This window comes from Scyliorhinus canicula, chromosome 14 (genome assembly GCF_902713615.1).
Source record: "Scyliorhinus canicula chromosome 14, sScyCan1.1, whole genome shotgun sequence".
Taxonomy (NCBI): Eukaryota; Metazoa; Chordata; class Chondrichthyes; order Carcharhiniformes; family Scyliorhinidae; genus Scyliorhinus; species Scyliorhinus canicula.
This window is the reverse complement of record NC_052159.1, coordinates 123,279,130-123,305,778: the sequence shown is the minus strand read 5'-3', so window position 1 is coordinate 123,305,778 and position 26,649 is coordinate 123,279,130. Positions and strand designations below refer to the sequence as shown.

The following is a 26,649-nucleotide window of genomic DNA, read 5'->3' as shown; positions in this document are numbered from 1 at the left end:
CTCGACGCCATCCAAGACCAAACAACCCATTTGATCTGCATCCAGTACCTTAAGCGTTCACTCCCTCCACCTCTGGTGCACAGTGCCCACATTGTGTGCGATCTACAAGATGCACTTTAGTAGCTCGCTAATCTTCCTTCAACTGTTTCTTCCAAACTGTGACCGCTACCCATTTTACACAGTGCATACATTTCTGGTGGGATATTTGAGGGCTGCCTGACGTTGGTTTCAGAAACATATTTGACATTTCAGTTTTCAATTAAATTCCAATAATGTTCTTTTGATTGCTGGAATCCTCATATCCCTCAAGCCTCCCCCAACCTTACCTGTCCCGCCTTCTCTCAGAGTGCTATCTGCCGAGTCAGTTCTTCTGGCAAATCTTGCCCTGCACACTCACCCCGGTCATATCAGGAGTCCCTAGACCCCAGACTCAGTTAGGAACATTAGGGAGACTGTGCTCAGCTTCCCTCCGCACATCCACACAATTGGCCGCAAGAAGATCCACAGTGGTGAAGCTCTGTTCTTTAGTGTTTGATTGTTGGCAGCTGGTGCCGACGTTTCTGGAGTTCAGGCACAATGTTCAGACTTCAAAGTTTGCAACCCATGCAATGCACTAATCATCCTCAGAGGCATGGCATGTGTTGTCTCGAGTAGGAACTTGGGAGTTGAGGAGCATGAAGTGTTCTCACAACTAACAAGGCTAATTCCTCATTTGGAATAGCCTTCAGCTGTGAAGCTGTGTAAAATTATGTTAGCAGCCATAAGAAATATCCCGCCTGGTGGAGAGAGAGGCTGCCATCTTGGCCTTTGCCTCCCTGATAGCCTGGAGGCGGATTTGGTTGTGCTGGTGGGACTCGGAGCCGCCAAAGGCGATATGGGTAAGCGATGTGGCAGAGTTCCTGCATTTGGAAAAAGTTAAGTTTGCCATCCTAGGAGTGGAGGAAGGGTTCACCTTGAGGTGGAAACTGTTTATCGACTTCTTTAAGGAGTATTGAGTTGTCAGCGAGGAGGGGGGTGGCTGTTTATTTGTTGTTGGGGGGGGGAAGTTTGATATGGGATGCGAGTATTGGGGTGGCAGCAGGATGGGTGGGTGCTGTTGTTCGGGTGGGGGGGGGGGGGGGTAGATGCAAGGATGGGGGTGGGGGGTGTGGGTTATTGCTTTTGCCGGGTTGGCTTTTGTATTTTTGCGATTATGTATATATTTTAATAAAATGCCTTCAATAAAATGTTTTAAAAAAAAGAAAAAGAAATATCCCTTAAACTGTAGGTATTTAATGATGCCTTTGAACAGCGCTGATCAAGGCACTCCGACATTCCGGTTAATGTTCAGCGATATAAGGTTGTCTGGAATGTGTGTTACAAAATGGCAGTACTGACTTCAAATGAACAATGCACATTGATTAGCTTCATGATCTAACTGTTCTGCAGGCTGCTGGCAGGCATTAGAAACACATTCACAAGCTCCTTTACCAAGATGAGTTGCGCCCACTTCCCATCGGCAGTGTACGTGTACATTTTAGATCACGTTTTTTATGAAATGGCTGCTCCACAACCGAATGTAAGCCCTCAAAATGTTCAGTGGTCACAACCTAGAATATCCATGGCCATTCTCCTGATTATTGTTTACTGAGGTACATGAGGTACATGAGCTTTCCTTAAACAATGCTACTTCCATATCGTTTTTATTCAATATTATAAGACAGTTATTTTCCTTCAAGTGTAAGATACCGACCTGAAACTGAAAGTTGAATTCTGGAAATAAGGTGGGGTGTCAAATTCTTTAAGAGACATACAACGGCGAACATCCTCCATTGTTGGCAGCCGGGTACTGCTCTTCTCCATGAAGCCCCTCCTGATTGGCCCTTCATTTGTTCCATTGCAGAGAGTGATCAAGCGGTTATACTCATCCAAACTTTAAATTTCACATGAAAATCACAATAATATTGAATGTTAGAATTTCAATAACAATGAGGCAATTTTTAGATCAGTGGTGCTTATGACAACCTAGTGGTGAGTACTGCTCAATGCCCAGTGCCTATGGGCGCGACCTACCCGAATGGGGAGAGAGTCCCTTAACACGTGAGATTAGCCGGGTGTTTCCCGGTGCTCAGAGCTCTGAGGAATACACCATTATGTAATGCTCATTGGGGTAGATCAGGGGCCTAGATCGATGAGGCCTCACTTAGCCCTGCTTTCTGCACTGAAGAGCTCGCCAGAACTCCTCAGTACAGCGAGAGATCAGGGCGCCATTTAAAAATGGCAGCCCGATCTCCCGAGCGCCCAACGTGACCCCCAAATCCTCCCCAAGCCACAACTCACTGTACAACAGCTCCTACACATCATGCTGCCATCCTGATACCCGCCTGCCATTTCCAACTTATCGTTTCCCCCAAGCAAAAAATAAACACCCACCCCCCTCCTCGCTGACGACTCAATACTCCTTAAAGAAGTCGATAAACAGTTTCCACCTCAAGGTGATCCCTTCCTCCACCCCAAACCCCAATTCAACTAACCCCCCCCCCACAGTGGCACAGCCTCATCACTGCCGTGCAAAGAACTCCAGCTTGGCACCTTGGCAGTGCCAGCCTGGCACCACGGCAGTTCCCCTGACAGCTTGCACTGCCAGGCAGGAAGTGTTAGGGTACAACTCTCCCCAGAGGGCATGCAACTGGGAGCCTCCAATCCCCTGGGAGACTCCCACGAGTGCCGTTCCATCTGGTCCCCATTTGTGCAGACCAGTACTGAGCGTCCCTCGCCCAAGGTTTCCAAGGCGAGGGGGTAGATCCCATACCTTGGTTAGATCTTGGGAACACATATCAGAGTGAGCCTATTAGATCTGTCTCACTCTATATCGCATTAGATCTCATGAGGCGTGGCGAACCGGGTAGATTCCGGAAGTGGGATCTCCCGCCATCTACCGGTCACGTTGTGCCGAGCTGCCTTTTGGGTGCAACCCCACCAGTAGGTCACGTCCTACATATTTGTTCTTTGTGGGGACATCAAGTGTAACACAAGAATAAGACAAAACGAGAAGATAAGCGTAGATTTTTCTTTGGTCATTATATCGAAACTACAGAACTAATCAATAATCATTAACATACTTACAGCACAACCCCACAATAGCAATACAGGAACTGCAAATTTACCATTATTACAGCATATCGATTTGCTCCGGCTGGGAAGTTATGTTGAGAATTGAATTTATAGAGCAAATCTGCATCCCATTCAAGATGTGATTATGGTTAGAAAAAATGAATGGCATCAGAAAGTAATTTAAGCAGGCCATATTCTGAGTGGTAATGGACTTACAGTTCACCTAGCAAGGAAGAAATAACTTGCGTACACATCATGCTTTTCAAAACTTTATGATGTCTCAAGCTCTTTACAGCCACTGAAGTACTTTTGAAGTTTAGTCAATGTTGCATTGTAGGATTCGCATGAGTGTTTAATTCAAAACTCAAATGCAATCTGTAGTGTTCAATCACTAACCTATTGCATACAATCTCCCACTGTGAGAACCTGGAACTCTGATTTATTAATGTTGGATTATCAAGGCGCATAGATCCCAACAACGAAGCTGTGCAGACATCACAATCATTTCTTCCTGTGGCAAAATTCCAATATGGAAGTGCAAATGATTCATTTCCTATGAGTTTCTGAGAGACAGAAATTAGATTAAACTTCAGTGTCAAAAATATACATTTAGTTAAATATACAATGGTTCAGTGACATGGCATATTTGTGGTTAATAATACTGCACCATGGAATGATACAAGATAATCTCTGCTTGCAAATTCCCAACTTCAGTTGAATTAATATGCTGAATTGATAGACACTGGATCAAAAATGGGAAAGTGTATACTTCAGAGGATCATCACTACTTTTGCCTAAGGATGACTTAATTACAAAACATTTGTAATTTAAACGAAATTGAATTGGTACTTTGATAAAAGACATGAAGAAATAGGTCCCGAGAACGCTATGGGCAGAATTTTATAGTCTCCTGCTGGTGGGATTGCAGGCAGGGCTCTCATAAAATTCTGGGGGTATCCTTCCTTGCCCTCTCCTGCCCAGCCCCAACCTGTCTGCAATTCTACACCAGGGACAGGGGCTGAGGCCGAGGGTGGGCCACCTGCCCTTGTTCTAATTCATGTCCTTAAGTGGCTCACTTGACAATTTTGAGGTTTGTAGGAGGAGTTCAGAGACAAAGGGAAGTCATGCAGGTCACCTTGCTTGGGCCTAGAGTGAGAATGGGGAACACACCCATCAACGGCCCCATGCCACATCAGGCATGCTCCCTCCACCCTCTCTCCCCACATCCCATCACCTCATCTTGCCTCCCTACCATGAGAATCCGTACTTCCTGCTCCTGCACTACAGGACTTAGAATTTGGGAACCGCTTGTAGTTCCAGCCAGCCCACTGCTGGTGCTGTCTGAACTACATAGCTGCAGGCTAATCAGATAGGCTGCTAACTCTCTGACGTGGGACTTCCACACAGGTGAGGGGTGAAAGTTGTGTCCCCAACCTATGAATGCTCCTCGGAGCATTAAGCTCTTCGACAATGAGGATTTCTACGTCAGACTCTTATTCACTGACTGAAGCTCCACCTCCAACACCATAATCCCAACCAAATTCATATGAAAACTCCAAAACCTAGGATTTGGCTCCTCCCTCTGCAACTGGATCCTTGACTTCCTGACCCAAAGCCCACAATCAGTAAGAATAAACAACAATAATTAAAGCAAATAAAGAATAAACAACAACATCTCCTCCACGATAGTCCTCCAGACTGGGGCTCCACAAGGCCGCGCGTACTTAGTACCCTACTATACTCCCTGTACACACATGACTGTGAGGCAAAATTTGGCTCCAACTCCCTGCACATGTTTGCTGATCATGATGTGGAGATGCCGACGTTGGACTGGGGTGGGCACAGTAAGAAGTCTTACAACAGCAGGTTAAAGTCCAACAGGTTTGTTTCAAACACTAGCTTTTGGAGCACTGCTCCATTCACCTGTTGTAAGACTTCTTACTATGTTTGCTGATGACAGACCATAGTGGGTCGGATCTCAAACGATAATGAGTCAGAGTACAGGAGGGAGATAGAGAACCTGGTGGAGTGGTGTAACAACAACAATCTCTCCCCCAGTGTCAGCAAAACTAAGGGGCTGGTCAATGACTTTGGGAAGCAAAGTATCATACACAGCCCTGTCTGCATCAATGGTGCCAAGGTGGAGATAGTTGACAGCTTCAAGCTCCTACTTGTGCACATCATTAACAATCTGTCCTGGTCCACCCATGTCGATGCTACGAACAAGAAAGCACAACAGCGCCAATACCTCCTCAGGAAACTAAGGAAATTCAGCTTGTCCACACTGACTCTTACCAACTTTTACAGATGCACCATAGAAAGCAGCCTATCTGACTCTATCACAGCCTGGTATGGTAACTGTTCATTCCAAGACCGTAAGAAACTACAAAGAGTCGTGAACGCAGCCCAGTCTATCACACAAATCCGCCTCCCATCCGTTTCCTCTGACTACACTTCCCTTGCCTTGGGAAAGTGGGCAGCATAATCAAAGATCCCTCCTACATGGGTTATTCACTCTTCCAACCTCTTCCATCGGGCAAGAGATACAAAAGTCTGAGAACACACATTAACAGATTCAAAAACCGGTTCTTCCCAGCTGTTACCAGACTCCTGAATAACTCTACTATGGACTGAACGCATCTCTCGTCACATCTTTTCGACTGAGTAGTACTACACTCCGTATGTTTCACCCATGTCTATGTCTCATAGAATTTACAGTGCAGAAGGAGGCCATTCAGTCCATTGAGTCTGCACCGGCCCTTGGAAAGAGCACCCTACTTAAGCCCACGCCTCCATCCTATTCCCATAACCCAGTAACTACCCTCACCCTTTTTTTGACACTAAGGGGCAATTTAACATGGCCACTCCACCTAATCTGCGCATCTTTGGACTGTGGGAGGAAACCGGAGCACCCGGAGGAAACCCACGTAGACACGGGGAGAACGTGCAGACTCCGCACAGACAGTGACCCAAGCCGGGAATCGAATCTGAGACTCTGCATCTGTTAAGCAATTGAGCTAACCTCTGTGCTAACATGCCGTCTCCTTATTTACATTATGTATTTATGTATGTCCTATGTTTTTCCTGTATGGAATGATCTGCCTGGACTGTAGGCAGAACACACTACCTCAGTACAGGTGGCAATAAATCCAAATCCCAAGTGACTGTGGGACTGCAATGATCAGTAGGAATGCATTCCCCACTGACTTCAGGTGCTAGGGTGGGAAACGTCACAATCCAGAAAATCCTGCCCTATTAATTTATAAACTATCTGAACATGAGATACAAAACAAGAAAGAACCCTCAAAGGGGTGTAGATAGATAGATAGCGTCACACTATTTTCTGGGTTCAAGTCCATCCTTTCCTCGTTTTCTTGCCCATCTATTGAACTTTGTGCGAATTAAAACAATTGACAACAGCCATTGAGCTAAACCAGATTATAGCACTGCGCAACCTGTAAATCTCTCTCCAGCAACATTAAATGGTATCGGTGCCAGGTAAGGAAAGCTGGACCTTGATGAGAAAAATCAATAGCTTTAAATGCACGACCAGGTCCTGTAACAACAAACAAAAAAGACAAAATTTCACATTAACTAAATTCATCAAACGAAAATGAGAATTGGTAAATTACTGTTGTAACTGGCACAGTGAATCCAAGATTTGTCAATTGCACACAACAGTTATCAGACACAGATATGTATTTTATCAAGATGTCCATGTATATGAAAATTTGATCATTTTCATTTTTATTTATGTTATACTTTAGAGACCCATTGAAAAGGGTATTCCTTTAACACAACTACAATGCTGAAAGATTTATTTTTAAGACGCATTATACATTATCTTGGATTTGTGAGAGTAAACACTGTCACTATTTTCAGTCTTACCTTCAAAACTAACCTTCTGAAATGGCAAGTGTGTCTTAAAAATTCATAGATTTTTAATGTTATCCAAACTCTTTGGAGTGGGGATTGAATGTTAAAATCTATTCTGTGCTGCATATTAATGAAACAACATTAAACTGGACATTCAGCCCGATTAATAAATTTCTGACTTGAAACTGTTACAGAAAATGCAGGACAGATAAAAGATTAAATTGAACAGTCAGCAAAACTGACATCTACCGTGGTTAATGGAGCTTGCAACAAGCTCTGGAAATTCAGCCTGTCCTGGTGGAAACATTTTAAAACCACGTGGGAATTCTATTTGCATGGTATCCAAAAGAGTCTTCTGTTTGATGGTATTATATTTTGCTACAAGTATAATAACATTCAAATTGGACTTTATAATTAAATAATCAGTTTACTGGTTGTATTAGCAAACGAGGTTTTGATGGGGGTGGTCTAATGGAAATAGAACATAGAACATAGAACAGTACAGCACAGAACAGGCCCTTCGGCCCTCGATGTTGTGCCCTACTCAAACCCACGTATCCACCCTATACCCGTAACCCAACAACCCCCCCCCCCCCCCCCCCACCTTACTTTTTAGGACACTACGGGCAATTTAGCGTGGCCAATCCACCTAACCCACACATCTTTGGACTGTGGGAGGAAACCGGAGCACCCGGAGGAAACCCACACACACACGGGGAGGACGTGCAGACTCCACACAGACAGTGACCCAGCCGGGAATCGAACCTGGGATCCTGGAGCTGTGAAGCATTTATGCTAACCACCATGCTACCGTGCTGCCCAGAAATGATTCTGAGTGTCTTTTCATGCAGGTTTGGCTGGGAGTCCCCCCCCCCCCCACCCCCCACCCCCCGGCTCTGTTGGAGAGTTCCCCACCGCTCTCTAACCACGCTTAGGGCTCGATTTAAAGACCGTGTTGCGTTTGGGCAAGAGCGCGAGGTGGCGATTAGATCGCAGGAAAGGTCAGAATCAGGAACCGCACGGGGCTGATCGGTTTTCTATCTAAGCAGCCTTTTCCCGTGGGTGAGAGCCGAATCCCGCCACGTGGCAGAAAACCAATAATCACCAATTAAAGCCAATCTTCATACAATTACCAAGAAGGACCCCCTATCTAACAGGCTCCCGTGATCTAACCAGCTCTGCAACAAATGGTTATGCTAGCGCCAATTAGTACTTTTGAAAAACGTGACGTTGGTAGAATGGCTGCTGTAGGGATTGTAGACAGACATGTAACTGAAGGGTTAATCACAATACTTAGCTGTGACACCACCACTAGAGGGCACCACCAGATCACACTATATAACTGAGCTCCCAAAGGCTCTTAGGCTCTTTCCACACAAGAGTAGCCGGACAGCAGTAGTATAGTATAGTTAGATCACAGGCTAGACATCACGTGTAGTTCAGATACAGTTTATATAGTTAAATCTCATTACTTTATTTCTAGGGTTAGTTCAGTAGAGCGTCAAACTTATTTATTAGTTTTATCGTTACTTAATAAATTTGTTTACATCGAAGACTCGCGTATTCTTCAAGATCATCTGCAACCAGTAACGACAGATATTACTTTAATCAAGTAATACAACAGGGGTCTGAGGAGGTGAGTGGCCATCCTTGATACCGGGCAGTGAGCCCAGAGCACTGGAGTTGCTGCCCCTGTAATCTGAGTGGGGGAGGCAGGGGGGTGGCCTAGGGGGGGGGAGGTGCTCATGGGCTAGGGGAAGTGGGTATCTAAGCGTGCGCCTGTCCGCCATGCTACCCCCTGGATCATTTTGTACCCATAATGCCCGGTCCAGGTAGCATTGCCAGCGGGTGTCTGTGGTACAGGGTCTGGGCCCAGTGCCCAGGCGTCCTAGCTGGAGCCGGAGATGTGTGGGCAGGACGGGATCCCTGAGGGATGACGGAGGATGTGAGGGGGCGAGGCAGAGAGGAGTGGCGGGTGAACCAGTGACTCTTGGGGGATAAGGAGTACCTGCTGAGGAGATGGCTAATGACACCAGTGTGGAGGCCGATGACTAATATGGAGACTCAATACAATGAGGTCCATGTGGCCCCCGGGCTGTCATTGAGCGGTGCATCAGATTGCTCAAAATGCAATTCCAATTCCTCATCTGCTCTGGTGGTGCACTGCAGTACTCCCCCCAAGAGGGTCGCCAGCTATGACCACCCCAACCTGGCACAACAGCGGGACAACGTGCTGGATGTGGAGGAGGAACATGTGGCCACCTCCGAAGAGGAGAATGTGTAGGCGTGGGACCATGAGGGGCTGGAGGACGAGCCTGGGGAGGACGCTCAGGACCAGCGGTAAGATGGAAGACAGGCAGCGGCGATGTTAAGTAATGGGTTTAAGAGACATTCCAATTAGTTGTCTCATTTATGTTAAATATCCCCAATAATTGGCACTGATATGTAAAGGGGCTTCAGGTGGCCTTTGTGTCAGGTGATGTGATGAGTTTTGTGCAGAGTCTGTTGAAGTAAAATAAAGGTGTTTGTGGAAAAGGAGCAGAACCTTTGACTCTTTATCCAACAGCAGCTAAACGGCTAACAGTGGTAGCAGAGGATGGTTGCTGTGCAAATGTGAAGGGCTGAAAGATATAACTTTACCAGACAAAACCAAGGAGTGAGAAGAAAAAAAAAAGGATATATGGCTGAACCTAGGATAAAGATGGCCGGACATGACTATCCTCCCTTATTTTCTGAAAGGGGATTGTACGACGAATGGAGAAGTGCAGTAGTTATGTGGACTAAGGTAACTGCTTTGGGAAAGAGGAAACAAGGTATGGCATTGGCTCTTTCTCTACCTTATGACAGTAAAATCCGAAGCAAATTGGAAGAGCTGGAATTGGAAGAGTTAGACTCAGAAGAAGGTCTGCAGACTCTATCACGTTATATGGATAAGATTTATAAAAAGGATGACTTGTTAAGTGCGTATGAAGCATGGTCGGATTTTGATAGGTTCCGGAAAATTTCTCCATTGAAGAGTAGAACTGGAATTTAGCAGACTATATAAGAGGCTGCAGAAACACAACCTGCAATTTGCACAGTCTGTGTTGGCCTTTAAATTACTTGACTGTGCTAGAGTGAGCAACATGGATAGGCTCCTGGATTTGACAGGAGTTCAGTTTGCGGATAAGGATACCTTATTCGATCAGATGACAGAAGCTTTAAAATAGTTTCTATGGAAACATTCAATTCCGATGGCTCTGATGACCCAAATAGGTCAGTCTGCAATAAACCAGAATATGGAAGATACACTACTAACAGGATGGCAAAATCGTGTGGCTACGAACAAGTTCCAAGACTATAGAAGGAGATCAGGACCCGGAAATTATGAAGACAGAAACTCAGTTAGAACATACAATAGGAAGATGAACTCCAGAAATGCACGGGTATGATAAATCGATGTTTTCGATGTGACTCTCAATACCATTATGCTTTCGACTGTCCAACACGTTATAATAGAGTGTTTGAAGCGACACATGACACGGAAGAGTCGGAAGAGGAAAAAGATAGTGACCGGAAAGAAGGCATTGTCCCATTAACAAGTAGTTTGACGCTAGTAATTAAGGTGTTGGTTGCAGAATCCTTCAATTGTGCTGTATTGGACAGTGGCTGCACATCTACTGTGTGTGGGATTGACTGGTTAAAATGTTATCTGGACTCCTTGAATGCTAAAAATCGTAACAAGGTTAAGGAATTTTAAAGTTCCACAAGTTTCAGGTTTGGGGATGATAATACTCTGAAGTCGCTGAAAAGAGTGGTGATCCCTTGCAATATTGCTGGAATGGATAATTTCATTAGAACGGATGTTGTATCAAGTGAGATACGTTTGCTTCTGAGCAGACCGACGATGAAGAAAGCACACATGAAACTGGATATGGAACAGGATAAGGCAGCAGTTTTTGGAAAGGCGGTGGTCTCACAATTTACACAGTCGGGACACTATTGTATTCCATTACTGAAAAATAATATTTCAAGTAGAGTGGTTAAGGATGTGTTAATGGCAGTTGAAAATGGGACTTTACCTGATAAAAAGCTTGTTGTATTAAAACTGCATAGGCAATTTGCGCATCCATTTCCTCGGAGGCTGAAAATGTTATTAAAGGATGCAGGGGTAAAGGATGACGCCTATACTAAACTAATAGAACAGGTTAGTGATCGCTGTGAAGTTTGCAGGAAGTACAGAAGAACACCAACATGACCGGTAGTAACCCTCCCTTTGGCCAGGGATTTTAACGACATTGTGGCCATGGACCTTAAGATCTGGGATAATAATATATATATTTTGCATTTTGTAGATTTAGCAACCAGATTTAGTCAATCAACGATTGTACAAAGTAAAGAAAAGAGAGTAATTCTGGATCAAATCGTGGAAAAATGGAGAGGGACAGGAATGGGCCCACCGGCAAAATTCCTTACGGACAATGGGGGAGAATTTGCAAATGGTGAGTTTAGGGATATGTGTAAAAATGCGAATATCATAGTTATGAATACGGCTGCGGAAAGCCCATTTAGTAATTATATGAGTGAAAGAAACCATGTTGTAATCGATGACAAGCTCTGGAAAATTTTGGCAGATCGACCGAATTGCAAGCTAAATTCAGCTTTTGCATGGGCAGTACATGCAAAGAATTCAATGCTTGGGGGCTAGTTGGGGGCTATAGTCCCCATCAATTAGTGCTTGGTAGAAATCCTAAAATTCCGTCCATTTTGGATGACCAGCCTCCAGCTTGGGAAGGGACTACAATTAGCTCTGCCTGTGCTGAGCATTTAAATACATTTTATAGCAGAAAAACTTTTTTGGAAGTCTCTGAAAGAATTCGCAGAGCTTTAAGTATAATGTACGGTCATCAAATACCGCTTTTTCAGCAAGGAGACATAATATACTATAAGAGAGACAATTCTAATGAATGGAAAGGCCCAGGGAAGATCATAGGCATAGATGGCAAAACAATTATTTTGCAACATGGCAATCAAACTGTTAGAGTAAATTCATTAGGGGCTGGTTTAGCACAGGGCTAAATAGCTGGCTTTGAAAGCAGATCAAGACAGGGCAGCAGCACAGTTCAATTCCAGTACCAGCCTCCCCGAACAGGCGCCGGAATGTGGCGACTAGGGGCTTTTCACAGTAACTTCATTTGAAGCCTACTTGTGACAATAAGGAATTTGCATTTCATTTCATTTCATCAAGGATAATGGGTACAGATTACAAATTTAGACAGAGCAGACAGACATGACGAGGAACCAGGGTGATCTGGTATGCACGTGTTACTGAACTATGAGGACCAGTTAACTGATATAGACAGTGTTTCTGTAGAGGAACACAATACGTCTGATGAATTAGAACAGGCCATTTTTCTGAAAGGACAACTGCCAAAAGTTGGTACAAAAGTGACATACTTGCCTGAAGGGTCTAGTCAATGGAAGGATGCAACTGTTATTAGCAGAGCAGGGAAGGCCACTGGAAAGTATAAACATTGGTTGAATACAGCATGCTGGGGAGGGAGTCAAGACAATGGATTGGGAACATGAAGTCCAAAAATAAAGGGCACAGAAAAGCAGTGCCAGTTCAGATAGTAAATCGGATATTGAACAGGTCCGCAGGAAAAGGTTGAGAACAATTGAAAGGACATCCCACAGCAGAAGGGAAAGATCAAGCAGTAGCAGTACAGAACGAGATACCAGGCAGGAGAGAGAACGTATTTTATAAAGGTCTCAGAACATGAGTAAGTCTATGAATACTATTAGGAGTAGAAGCCCACATGCACGTGAGATTTTGGTGGCTTCCAATAAATTAGATGAAAAAGTTATGAAAGATGCCAAACAGCAAGAACTGCATAGTTGGAGTAAATTTGGGGTATACACGGAAGTACCGGACAGGGGACAAATATCTGTATCCCACAGATGGATTTAGAATTTAGAATTTAGAACAGTACAGCACAGAACAGGCCCTTCGGCCCTCGATGTTGTGCAGAGCAATGATCACCCTACTCAAACTCACATATCCAACCTATACCCGCAACCCAACAACTTCCCCCTTAACCTTACTTTTTAGGACACTACGGGCAATTTAGCATGGCCAATCCACCTAACCCGCACATCTTTGGACTGTGGGAGGAAACCGGAGCACCCGGAGGAAACCTACGCACACACGGGGAGGACGTGCAGACTCCGCACAGACAGTGACCCAGCCGGGAACCGAACCTGGGACCCTGGAGCTGTGAAGCATTGATGCTAACCACTATGCTACCGTGCTGCCCGTGCTTTGCACGGAAAAGATTCTTCCAGATGGAACTTATAAGGCAAAGGCCAGGCTTGTGGCAAGGGGATTGAAGAAAACTTAGGAGATCAGGATTTAAGGGTAGATTCACCTACGGCAGGAGAGGTTATTTTAAAGATCTTGGCTCTATTAGCCACAAAGACATGGGAATGCAAATCTGGCCTTTTTGCAGGGGCATCAGCTCCAGAGAGACATTTTTATCTGTCCTCCTAAAGAGGAAGCTAACACACAAGGGGTACTCTGGAAGTTGAGTAAATGTGTACATGGATTAAATGATGGGACAAGAGCAGGAGTGGGCAAACTACGGCCCGTGGGCCGCATGCGGCCCGCCAAAGGTCTTTATGCGGCCCACCAAGATCAAGTCATTAATAAAAATTTAATTTTTTTTTTAATTTTAAGGTTAATGGGGTGGGGGGGGGGGGGGGGGGTGCTGTTGGGTTACTGGTATAGGGTGGATACATTGACTTGAGTAGGGTGATCATTGCTCGGCACAACATGTGTTTCATATGAAATTTCTACTTAAAAATATTAATTAATAAAAATTAATTGCTTTTTTTTTCTTTAAAAACCTTTTATTTTGGCTATTTTAAATATGAATTATTTTACTTAATATACTATGCGGCCCTTTAAAATTGTGAATTTCTGAATGTCGCCCTTGCACGGAAAAGTTTGCCCACCCCTGGTCTAGAGTCTGGTATTTTTCGGTAAGGTCAGCTTTGTTAAAGTTAGGCAGTTGCCAGTTGAAAGCAGATCCGGCAATGTTTTACTGGCACTAAAAAGGAAATCTTGCTGGCATCTTTATGATACATGTCGATGACTTTTTTGTGGAGTGGGACCAGTGATTACAAAGCTAGTGTAATCTCTGGTTTGAAGAAAGAATTCAGGGTTGGAAGTCAGGCTTCCGGTGCATTTAAATATATTGGACTGAAAATCGGACAGACTAAGCTAAGGGCAACTTTACGTCAGCAATTTTATTTGGAAAGCATCAGCCCAATAGCAATTAGCCGTGGCCAGATTTCACAAAAAGACGCAGCGGTTTCAAAGATGGAAGAAGAGCAACTGCAAAGTTTAATTGGGCAACTGAATAGTTAGGTAGACAGACTAGACCGGACGTGAGTTTTGATGTCTTAGAGTTGAGTACAAAAATGAATGATCCCAAAGTGGAAAACATAATAAGAGCAAATAAAGAGTTGGTCAAACTAAAAATGCAGGAGTGTGTTTTGAGGTTCCTGGTTTTCGGTGATCTTCGGTACTTCAAACTCATAGTTTATAGTGATGGGTCCTATGCAAATTGCTGTGCCGGGGTTTCACGTGCAGGAGGTTTTTAAATTTTCCATCTGGGGAACAATGGTAAATGTTGCCCCCTTGTGCGGGAAACAAAGAAAATAAGGAGAGTCGTCAAAAGCACTTTGGCTGCTGAGGTTTTAAGCCTTGTAGAGGCAGTGGATATGGCCTTTTATATATCTCAGATATTAACAGAAATTTTGGGATTAGGGGTTTGGGTAATATACCTATTGACTGTCACATTGACAATGAATCCCTGTGGGAAAATGTGCACTCTACAAAAAGTGTCAATTAAAGAAAGTTCACGATAGATATCGCATGTTGGAAGCAGATGTTGGGCAGAGGGGAAATAGCAAAAAATAAATAGGTCAACAGTAGCTATCAATTGTCAAACTGTTTTACAAAAAGAAGGGTTAGTTCACAGAAACTTTTGGATATTGTCTGGGCGTCTGTTTCTGTGACTTTGTTTTCTTCCAAAAATGAAAAAAAGGGGAATTGCGTGTGTGTTTGAGTTTCTTGTAATTTTGTTTTCACATAATATTCCTTTTTTCTCCAAGGAAGGGTTGTTATTGTTAAGTAATGGGTTTAAGAGACATTCCAATGAGTTGTCTCATTTATGTTAAGCATCCAATAATTGACACTGATATATAAAGGAGTATCAGGTGGCTTTTGTGTCAGGTGATGTGATGATAGAGTTTTGTGCAGAGTCTGTTAAAGTAAAATAAAGGTGTTTGTGAAAAAGGAGAAGAACCTTTGACTCTTTATACAACAGCAACTAAATGTTTAACAGCGATGAGGGTTCAGCGTGCCTGGAGGGTGAGGGAGGCTCTCATCCTCGCCCGCCACTCATAGGACATGACTTTATTCATTATCTCACAACCTCCCCTTCCCACCCACTGTCCCAATACACCTGTTCCCCCATCCCCCCTTCGGCTCACATCACCCACCCTTCCTCCTCATCCACTACGAACCCACTCCCTCCCAGACTCATTCACCCCGCACCCTCAGACCCCCGACAACCGCCCTGTTCCACCCTCCCAGGGTCTGTTCCATCCTCCCAGAGTCTTCTATGTCACTCCAGTGTATAGGCGTGTGTCGGCACTATCAGTGGGTCACTGTTGAAGGCAGGGAGTGATGATAACTCACTGTGAGCAGAGCTCTGGCGCTCCTCAATCTATGCCATAGTCTGATCCCTGTCTGCTGAGTGCTCGCTCACACCCATCACCTGGACGCGATATGCCTTGGGTGGAGTGAGTGAAGGTAATTCTAGAGCCACCATGCCCGGGCGGCTGGGGCAGGGGCCTGGAGGTCGGCCCGCGCCGTGGAATTTGACCCTAACTGCCCCCAGCTCACGATGGTACCATAACCCCCTTCCCACCCATCCTCTGCCCCTACACCCACTCCCCCCCCCCCCCCCGGTGCCCTCTGTGATCCTTGACCTGCTTAACTTTCCATGCTCTACCGCTGCACCTAGGTATGTCCTCTTGATGCACATCAGAGGTGGAGGCAGACTGCTGCTTTCCACATCCCTTGGCCTTTGATGCCCCTGGCGGGTGTCCTCTGGGGGCACTGGGCCGGTGGGCCCCAGCCCATCTGTCGGTGGCACGTGCCTCACCGTGCCACCCTGTTCCAGAGGTGTTTCTGAGATGCGCCCTTTCCCGGGGGGGGGGGGGGGGGGGCAGGAGAGCTGGTGCCTGCTGTCACCACTCAGGTTGGCACCCAGCACCACCCAGTCTGTGTCCGTATGGCTCTGGGGGGGGGGGGGGTGTCGGGATGGAGGAGCAGCTGGATTGATGGCTGCCCCTGCATCATCAGGCTCCGCCAGCAGCCTGACGGCTCCCCAATGTCTGCACCATGGTGTTGATTCCCTCAGAGATGCTCTTCAGTGACTGGGACATAGAATCATAGAATTTACAGTGCAGAAGGAGGCCAATCAGCCCATCGAGTCTGCACCGACTCTTGGAAAGAGCACTCTACCCAAGCCCACACCCCCACCCTAGCCCCATAACCCAGTAACCCTACCCAACACTAAGGGCAATTTTGCACACGAAGAGCAATTCAGCAGAGCCAATCCACCTATCCTGCACATCTTTGGACTGTGGGAGGAAACCGGAGCACCCGGAGGAAACCGACGCACACATGGGGAGAACGCGCAGACTCCGCACAGACAGTGGCCCAAGCCGGGAATTGAATCTGGGACCCTGGAGCTGTGAAGCAATTGTGCTAACCACTATGCTACTGTGCTGCCCTGGAATGCCTCGACAATACCCACCTGAGACTGGACATACTCTGCAGAGCCTCAGTAAGGTCCACCTGGGACTGGGACACACACTCTAGTGTCTCGGACATGCTGCCGAGGCCCTCAGCCATGGCGGTCACTGAATGAGACATGCCTTGAACACGAACACTCATGGTGCTGACGTCATGCACCAGGCTCTCCAATGTCGGACTTGGTGCAACGCATCGCCAGTCACTGCCATCTCCTGCACCCGTAGCCTTTGGGACTCCTCCAATTGGCTTTGGGCCTGCTGGAGCATCACTGACATTCACCTCTGAATCTCTCAGCAGCATCCCATCGACCGCACCAACTCCATGTAAACCTGGTCCAGAGGCTCAGCATCTGACTGGGAACCAGCTGAGTCCTGGGATCATTTCCGGTGTGAAGCCCATGGGGCCTCGTTAAGTGGCTGAATTAGCGTTTGATACGTGAAGGCCTCGCTGAGTTGACCGCTGGGAAGCTGGCAGCAGTTCCTGCTCACTACTGCACTTTTCTGTTAAATCACACCCTTAGTCACCTTTTTGGGCCCTGGGGGTTTCTCTGCAGCTAAGCCCACACTTAGAATTTTTTCCATCTCTGGGGAACTGAACTCGCTGGTCAGATCAGCTCCTCAGAGATCGAGGCACCATTTTGAAATGGTACCCCGATCTTAAAGCTTGAGGGCCAGCACACCTCCCAACATAGGCAATGTCACCCTCACACACATGGGCATCACCCCCACGCCGCCCCCCCCCAAAAGTGAAGGCACCCATCCATGGGAGTCGCTGAGGCCCTCTCTCCAGGCCTTCCCATGCCCCCTTTTGGCCCATTCCCCCCCCCTTCCAAGACTCCCCAAACTTTCAGAGGCCCCTTCATACTCGCCCTTCCCCCCACCCCACCCTTCATACACCCCCCTCATGGGCATGGTCCCCCTTAGGCCACTCGGCACTGTCACCCTGGCAGTGCTCCTGCCACTTGACAGTGCCACCTGGGCACCATGGCAGTGCCAGAATGGCAGTTCCAATGTGCCAGACTGCCAATGCTAAGGTGCCTGGGTGCCAGGATAAGGGCTATGGGACTATCCTACCCTGTCCCTGACCAGCTAGGGGCCTTCAATGGCCTTGGGAGACTACCCCAGGTTCCATTGTGCCTGGCCCACATTTATATGGACCTGTACTAATCGGCACCCAGCTGGGGTCTCCCTGGGGAGGCCAATAGATACCAGGAGCCGGTTGGATCCGGCGTCAGCACTGCAGGTCACAACACTTTTCAAGATCTAACCAGATGTCGCGAGACGTAACAGCCTTTGTGAAGCCCAGGGTAGCCCCTACCGGCACCTACCAGCCGCGTTGCGTTCCCATTAAACCTCTAATAGAAATCTAGTTTTTGCAAGCCACGCTGAGAGATAGAGAAAGAGAGATTGGTCAGTTGTTTACATATCTAATACCAGTGTAACATTTGTTTATACAATCACTGTCAGTAAATGAAGCATTAATTATTTATTCTTGAGCCTAAAAAAGCTGATTTTGCAAAAATAAAGAAATGAAGAAGTAATTAATCTTGTTGAATCTAGACTGATGCATAGGGAATTCGAACTTATATCACAAACAAATGGAATTGAGTGGAATTCTAAGGCCCCATTGCAACGGGGACAGAAAATGCAGCAAACTACCCAAAAATCCATTGACTCTGGCGGGTCAGAAAATCCCACCAGTGGGCGGGGCCAGAAAATCCCACCAGTGGGCAGGGCCAGAAATTCCCACCAGTGGGCGGGGCCAGAAAAATCCCACCAGTGGGCGGGGCCAGAAAATCCCACCAGTGGGCGGGGGTAGAAAATTCTGCCCATTGAATCTGAATGATGCAAGTAACAATTGTATGTAATTAGAACATAGAACATAGAACAGTACAGCACAGAACAGGCCCTTCGGCCCTCAATGTTGTGCCGAGCCATGATCACCCTACTCAAACCCACGTATCGACCCTATACCCGTAACCCAACAACCCCCCCCCCTTAACCTTACTTTTTATTAGGACACTACGGGCAATTTAGCATGGCCAATCCACCTAACCCGCACATCTTTGGACTGTGGGAGGAAACCGGAGCACCCGGAGGAAACCCACGCACACAGGGGGAGGACGTGCAGACTCCACACAGCCAGTGACCCAGCCGGGAATAAAACCTGGGACCCTGGAGCTGTGAAGCATTTATGCTAACCACCATGCTACCCTGCTGCCCCTGAATTATCAGAATTTAACAAAGTTCCACTCGAAATGGGCTTTGGCGGGGAAAGTTAGTAGAATTTATCATTAATGCAGAGTGACTGAGCACTTGGGAAATTGTGACCTGATCAGTCCTTATTCACCAAAACAATATTGGATTAATGAGCTACTTTATTGAGCTAAGTTTCATTAAATTTGGTTGGTAATCTGTTGAGTAGAGAACATAGAACATCGAAAAATACAGCACAGAACAGGCCCTTCGGCCCACAATGTTGTGCCGAACCTTTGTCCTAGATTAATCATAGATTATCATAGAATTTACAGGGCAGAAGGAGGCCATTCGGCTCATCGAGTCTGCACCGACTCTTGGAAAGAGCACCCTACCCAAGGTCAACATCTCCACCCTATTCCCATAACCCCAGTAACCCAGGGCAATTTAGCATGGCCAATCCACCTAACCTGCACTTCTTTGGACTGTGGGAGGAAACCGGAGAAGCCGGAGGAAACCCACGCACACACGGGGAGGATGTGCAGACTCCGCACAGACAGTGACCCAAGCTGGAATCGAACCTGGGTCCCTGGAGCTGTGAAGCAATTGAGCTACCCACTGTGCTACCCTGCTGCCCCAAGTGGCATTGTCAAGTGGCAGAGAGGATTGAGGAGTACAGAGTTGAGACATTTAAACTGATAAAATGATTCAAGAGAATAGAATTCTTACAGTGCAGTAGAAGGCCATTCAGCCCGTTGAATCTGCAGCGACTCTCCAAAAGAGGACCTGACCTAGGCCCACTTCCCCGCCCCCTCTCTGGTAGGGAAATCCAGAATCTCAAAATGAGAGCAGGAGCAAATCCGAGAAGCACTTCCTCACACAAACAGTAATAGACAAGTGTAGTTCTCGCCCCAAAAGCACTGTAGATTCCGGTTCAATTGAAACTTTCAACAATAAGGAGTGATAGATTTATGTTAGTGAAGAGTATCAGTAGATATCGAAGAAAGGCAAATCAAATGGATTAAGGATCAATTAGTTGAATGGGTCAGTCATACGCTTGTGTTTGCAGAATAGTAATTCATGGATAAGACATAGGGTCATGGAAGGATTTGGGAGTAGATAATCTTTTAGCTGTCAGTCAGCAAACAAGTGTGATGCAAATGCATTCACACAGCATGTTCATTGTCACAATATAACCCGGTCCCGGTGGATTGGAAATTAGCAAACGTGACGCCACTGTTTAAAAAAGGAGGTAGGAGGGCAGCACGGTGGCCTAGTGGTTAGCATAACCGCCTCACGGCGCTGAGGTCCCAGGTTCGATCCCGGCTCTGGGTCACTGTCCGTGTGGAGTTTGCACATTCTCCCCGTGTCTGCGTGGGTTTCGCCCCCACAACCCAAAAATGTGCAGAGTAGGTGGTAGGTGGATTGGCCACGCTAAATTGCCCCTTAATAGAAAAAATAATTGGGTAATCTAAATTTAAAAAAAAAAAAAAAAAAAAAAAAAAAAAGGAGGTAGGCAGAAAGCAGGAAATTATAGGCCAGTGAGCTTAACTTCGGTAGTAGGGAAGATGCTGGAATCTATCATCAAGGAAGAAATTGCGAGGCATCTGGATAGAAATTGTCCCATTGGGCAGACGCAGCATGGGTTCGTAAAGGGCAGGTCATGCCTAACTAATTTAGTGGAATTTTTTGAGGACATTACCAGTGCAGTAGATAACGGGGAGCCGATGGGTGTGGTATATCTGGATTTCCAGAAAGCCTTTGACAAGGTGCCACACAAAAGATTGCTGCATAAGATAAAGATGCATGGCATTAAGGGTAAAGTAGTAGCATGGATAGAGGATTGGTTAATTAATAGAAAGCAAAGAGTTGGGATAAATGGGTGTTTCTCTGGTTGGCAATCAGTAGCTAGTGGTGTCCCTCAGGGATCCGTGTTGGGCCCACAATTGTTCACAATTTACATAGATGATTTGGAGTTGGGGACCAAGGGCAATGTGTCCAAGTTTGCAGATGACACTAAGATGAGTGGTAAAGCGAAAAGTGCAGAGGATACTGGAAGTCTGCAGAGGGATTTGGATAGGTTAAGTGAATGGGCTCGGGTCTGGCAGATGGAATACAATGTTGACAAATGTGAGGTTATCCATTTTGGTAGGAATAACAGCAAACGGGATTATTATTTAAACGATAAATATTAAAGCATGTCGCTGTTCAGAGAGACTTGGGTGTGCTAGTGCATGAGTCACAGAAGGTTGGTTTACAAGTGCAACAGGTGATTAAGAAGGCAAATGGAATGTTGTCCTTCATTGCTAGAGGGATGGAGTTTAAGACTAGGGAGGTTATGTTGCAATTGTATAAGGCGTTAGTGCGGCCACACCTGGAGTATTGTGTTCAGTTTTGGTCTCCTTACTTGAGAAAGGACGTACTGGCGCTGGAGGGTGTGCAGAGGAGATTCACTAGGTTAATCCCAGAGCTGAAGGGTTGGATTATGAGGAGAGGCTGAGTAGACTGGGACTGTACATAGAACATAGAACATAGAACAGTACAGCACAGAACAGGCCCTTCGGCCCTCAATGTTGTGCCGAGCCATGATCACCCTACTCAAACCCACGTATCCACCCTATACCCGTGACCCAACAACCCCCCCTTAACCTTACTTTTATTAGGACACTACGGGCAATTTAGCATGGCCAATCCACCTAACCCGCACATCTTTGGACTGTGGGAGGAAACCGGAGTACCCGGAGGAAACCCACGCACACAGGGGGAGGACGTGCAGACTCCACACAGACAGTGACCCAGCCGGGAATCGAACCTGGGACCCTGGAGCTGTGAAGCATTTATGCTAACCACCATGCTACCCTGCTGCTTGTTGGAATTTAGAAGGATGAGGGGGGATCTTATAGAAACATTTAAAATTATGAAGGGAATAGACAGGATAGATGCGGGCAGGTTCTTTCCACTGGCGGGTGACAGCAGAACTAGGGGACATAGCCTCAAAATAAGGGGAAGTAGATTTAGGACTGAGTTTAGGAGGAACTTCTTCACCCAAAGGGTTGTGAATCTATGGAATTCCTTGCCCAGCGAAGCAGTTGAGGCTCCTTCATTACATGTTTTTAAGGTAAAGATAGATAGTTTTTTGAAGAATAAAGGGATTAAGGGTTATGGTGTTCGGGCCGGAAAGTGGAGCCGAGTCCACAAAAGATCAGCCATGATCTAATTAAATGGCGGAGCAGGCTCGAGGGGCCAGATGGCCTACTCCTGCTCCTAGTTCTTATGTTCTTATGTTCTTATAACAACATAAGCAAACATGTGGCTATTTGCTGGAAGATGCAAATGAATTATTCATTTCACATTGCAGCTACATTCTTACCAAATCTACTTTAAAATAAAATTGATAATAGAGGATGTCTAGAAGCTAAGCTACACATGATAACTCATTTTTAAAAAGTGTACAACTAACCCAGCAGTGTATCTCTTGTGGAGTAGTAATGAAGCCACACAAAGTAATTGTATATTGTGACATTTGCTACTTGTGGCTGAGTTCCATTCGGCCCCAGTAAACTTAACCAATGCTGAGTAGCAATCACATAATCTGGGTGGATTGTAGTTTTGGCTTGATCCAATGCGTCCAAGAACTGCTGCTGCTCCATTGGGGTTAATGAAAGAATATTTTTTCGAATCACTGCTGCTTTTCTCCGGTCACAGTTTTGGCCAGTCCATCCAAATTTGCATTCGGCACAATTATACCCGGCATGGTTTCCTATTTTAGTGAAGAGAAAAGTTTCACAAGTGACAGAGAATGATCATTTCATATTAACCATATTAATTTTGTTTATAAGCGGTCATTGCAAATCTCATTCAACTGGAGCATCCGTCCAGAGCATCACCACCCTCTTTCTCTCTCTCTCTCTCTCTCACACACACACACACGCACACACACACACACAAAGTCAGACACACTCCCTCACATATACACACACGCACACTCTCTCACATACAAACTCTCCCTCTCGCACACACATAGACACTTCCTTCTCTATCACACAAACACACACACACTCTCCCTCTCACACACAGGGTGCAATTTTAATAGAAGGGAACAAAGTCCCGTAGCAAGGGCGTTTAGTTGCAGCACCAAGAAACACATGGCTATAAAATGCCACTTACGTTAGATAAAGGGCCCCAGAGGGGAACATGTGGCAGAGTCCGCTCAATTATTGAGATTAGCTGTCTCTCTTTAATATGTAGATCGTTCTAAAAATGAACCCGCCCACAATGGGTGGGATTTACATTGTAACGTTTCGTGAAATTGCGTTAGATCTCGTGAGGCATTGCAAGCAGGGTAGATCCCGGGACCAACATCTCCCGGCTGCTATCAGCCACATTGCGCTGCAGTGACTGCTTTTTGGGTGCAGCGTGGCCATTCCATCGCACCCACACACTCTCCCTCTCACACGCCCACACACTCTCCCTCTCACACGCCCACACACTCTCCCTCTCACACGCCCACACACTCTCCCTGTCACACACACACACACTCTCCCTCTCACACGCCCACACACTCTCCCTGTCACACACACACACACACAAACTCCCCCTCTCTCTCTCACACACACACAAACTCCCCCTCTCACACACACACACACACACACACACTCCCCACTCTCACACACACACACACTCCCCACTCTTACACACACACACACACTCCCCCCTCTCACACACACACCCCCCCACACACATTCCCCCCTCTCACACACATACACTGCCCCCTCTCCCACACACACACTCCACACTCTCACACACACAATCCCCCCCTCTCACACACACTCCCCCCTCTCACACACACACACTCCCCCCTCTCTCACCCACACACACTCCCCCCTCTCTCACCCACACACACTCCCCCCTCTCTCGCACACACACACTCCCCCCTCTCACACACACACATACACTCCCCCCTCTTACACACACACACATACACTGCCCCCTCTCTCACACACACACCACACACTCTCACACAGACAATCCCCCCTCTCACACACACACACTCCCCCCTCTCACACACACACACTCCCCCCTCTCTCACCCACACACACACCCCCTCTCACACACACACACTCCCCCATATCACACACACACACTCCCCCATATCACACACACACACTCCCCCATATCACACACACACACTCCCCCCTCTCTCACCCACACACACTTCCCCCTCTCTCACCCACACGCACTCCCCCCTCTCTCATCCACACACACTCCCCCTCTCTCTCACACACACACACTCCCCCCTCTCTCACACACACACACTCCCCCCTCTCTCACACACACGCACTCCCCCTCTCACACACACACACATACACTGCCCCCTCTCTCACACACACTCCACACTCTCACACAGACAATCCCCCCTCTCTCACACACACTCCCCCCTCTCACACACACACTCCCCCCTCTCACACACACACACTCCCCCTCTCTCACCCACACACACTCCCCCCTCTCTCGCACACACACACTCCCCCCTCTCACACACACACACATAAACCCCCCCCCTCTTACACACACACACATACACTGCCCCCTCTCTCACACACACACTCCACACTCTCACACAGACAATCCACCCTCTCTCACACACACTCCCCCTCTCTCACACACACACTCCCTCTCACACACACACACACTCCCCCCTCTCACACACACACACTCCCCCCTCTCTCACCCACACACACTCCCCCCTCTCTCACACACACACACTCCCCCCTCTCTCATCCACACACACTCCCCGTCTCTCTCACACACACACACTCCCCCCTCTCTCACACACACACACTCCCCCTCTCTCTCACACACACATACACAAACTCCCCCTCACACACGCACACATAAACGCCCCCTCTCTCACACACACACAGTCCCCTCCTCTCACACACACAAACACAGTCCCCCTCTCACACACACACATGCACACCCTCTCACACACACACACCCTGCTCACACACACACACACACCCCTCACACACACACACACCCCTCTCACACACACACACCCCTCACACACACACACACACCTCTCACACACACACACACCCCTCTCACACACACACACTTCTCACACACACACGCTTCTCACACACACACACCCCTCTCTCACACACACACCCCTCTCACACACACACACACACGCACCCTTCTCACACACAGACACACTCCCCTCTCGCACACACACTCCCCCCTCTCACACACAAACTCCCCCCTCACACACACACTCCCCCCTCACACACACACACACTCCCCCTCTCTCACACACACACACACACACATACACCCCTCTCACACACACACTCCCCCCTCTCACACACACACACACACACACTCCCCCCTCTCACACACAAACTCCCCCCTCACACACACACTCCCCCCTCACACACACACACACACTCCCCCTCTCTCACACACACACACACATACACCCCTCTCACACACACACTCCCCCCTCTCACACACACACACACTCCCCCCTCACACACACACACACTCCCCCCTCTCACACACACACATACACTCCCGCCTCTCTCACACATACACTGCCCCCTCTCTCACACATACACTGCCCCCTCTCTCACACACACTCCCCCCTCACAGACACACACTCCCCCCTCTCACACACACACACACACCCCTCTCTCACACACACACACTCCCCCCTCTCTCACACACACACTCCCCCCTCTCTCACACTACACACTCCCCCTCTCTCTCACACACACACTCCCCCCTCTCTCGCACACACACACTCCCCCCTCTCACACACACACATGCACACCCTCTCACACACCCTGCTCACACACACCCCTCACACACACACACCCCTCTCTCACACACACACACCCCTCTCACACACACACACCTCTCACACACACACCTCACACACACACACCCCTGTCACACACACACCCCACTCACACACACACACACTCCCCCCTCTCACACACACACATACACTCCCCCCTCTTACACACACACACATACACTGCCCCCTCTCTCACACACACACTCCACACTCTCACACAGACAATCCCCCCTCTCACACACACACACTCCCCCCTCTCACACACACACACTCCCCCCTCTCTCACCCACACACACACCCCCTCTCACACACACACACTCCCCCCTCTCACACACACACACTCCCCCTCTCACACACACACACTCCCCCCTCTCACACACACACACTCCCCCCTCTCTCACCCACACACACTCCCCCCTCTCTCGCACACACACACTCCCCCCTCTCACACACACACATACACTCCCCCCTCTTACACACACACACATACACTGCCCCCTCTCTCACACACACACTCCACACTCTCACACAGACAATCCCCCCTCTCACACACATACACTCCCCCCTCTCACACACACACACTCCCCCCTCTCTCACCCACACACACACCCCCTCTCACACACACACACTCCCCCCTCTCACACACACACACTCCCCCTCTCACACACACACACTCCCCCCTCTCACACACACACACTCCCCCCTCTCTCACCCACACACACTTCCCCCTCTCTCACACCACACACACTCCC

At 47.5% G+C, this 26,649-nt stretch overlaps 1 protein-coding gene across 1 annotated transcript in view; it reads right to left on the bottom strand.

Annotated features, from left to right (window-relative positions):
* The window catches only part of dct (dopachrome tautomerase), a 55,893-nt gene that overhangs the window by 27,014 nt on the left and 2,230 nt on the right, over positions 1–26,649 (bottom strand). Inside the window, exons 2-5 of the mRNA XM_038818904.1 lie at positions 22,496–22,795; positions 6,549–6,649; positions 3,490–3,656; positions 1,733–1,912 (exon numbers count right to left, since the gene is read on the bottom strand). Coding sequence (XP_038674832.1) covers positions 1,733–1,912; positions 3,490–3,656; positions 6,549–6,649; positions 22,496–22,795 — 748 coding nt within the window. The remainder of the gene's footprint in view (positions 1–1,732; positions 1,913–3,489; positions 3,657–6,548; positions 6,650–22,495; positions 22,796–26,649) is intronic.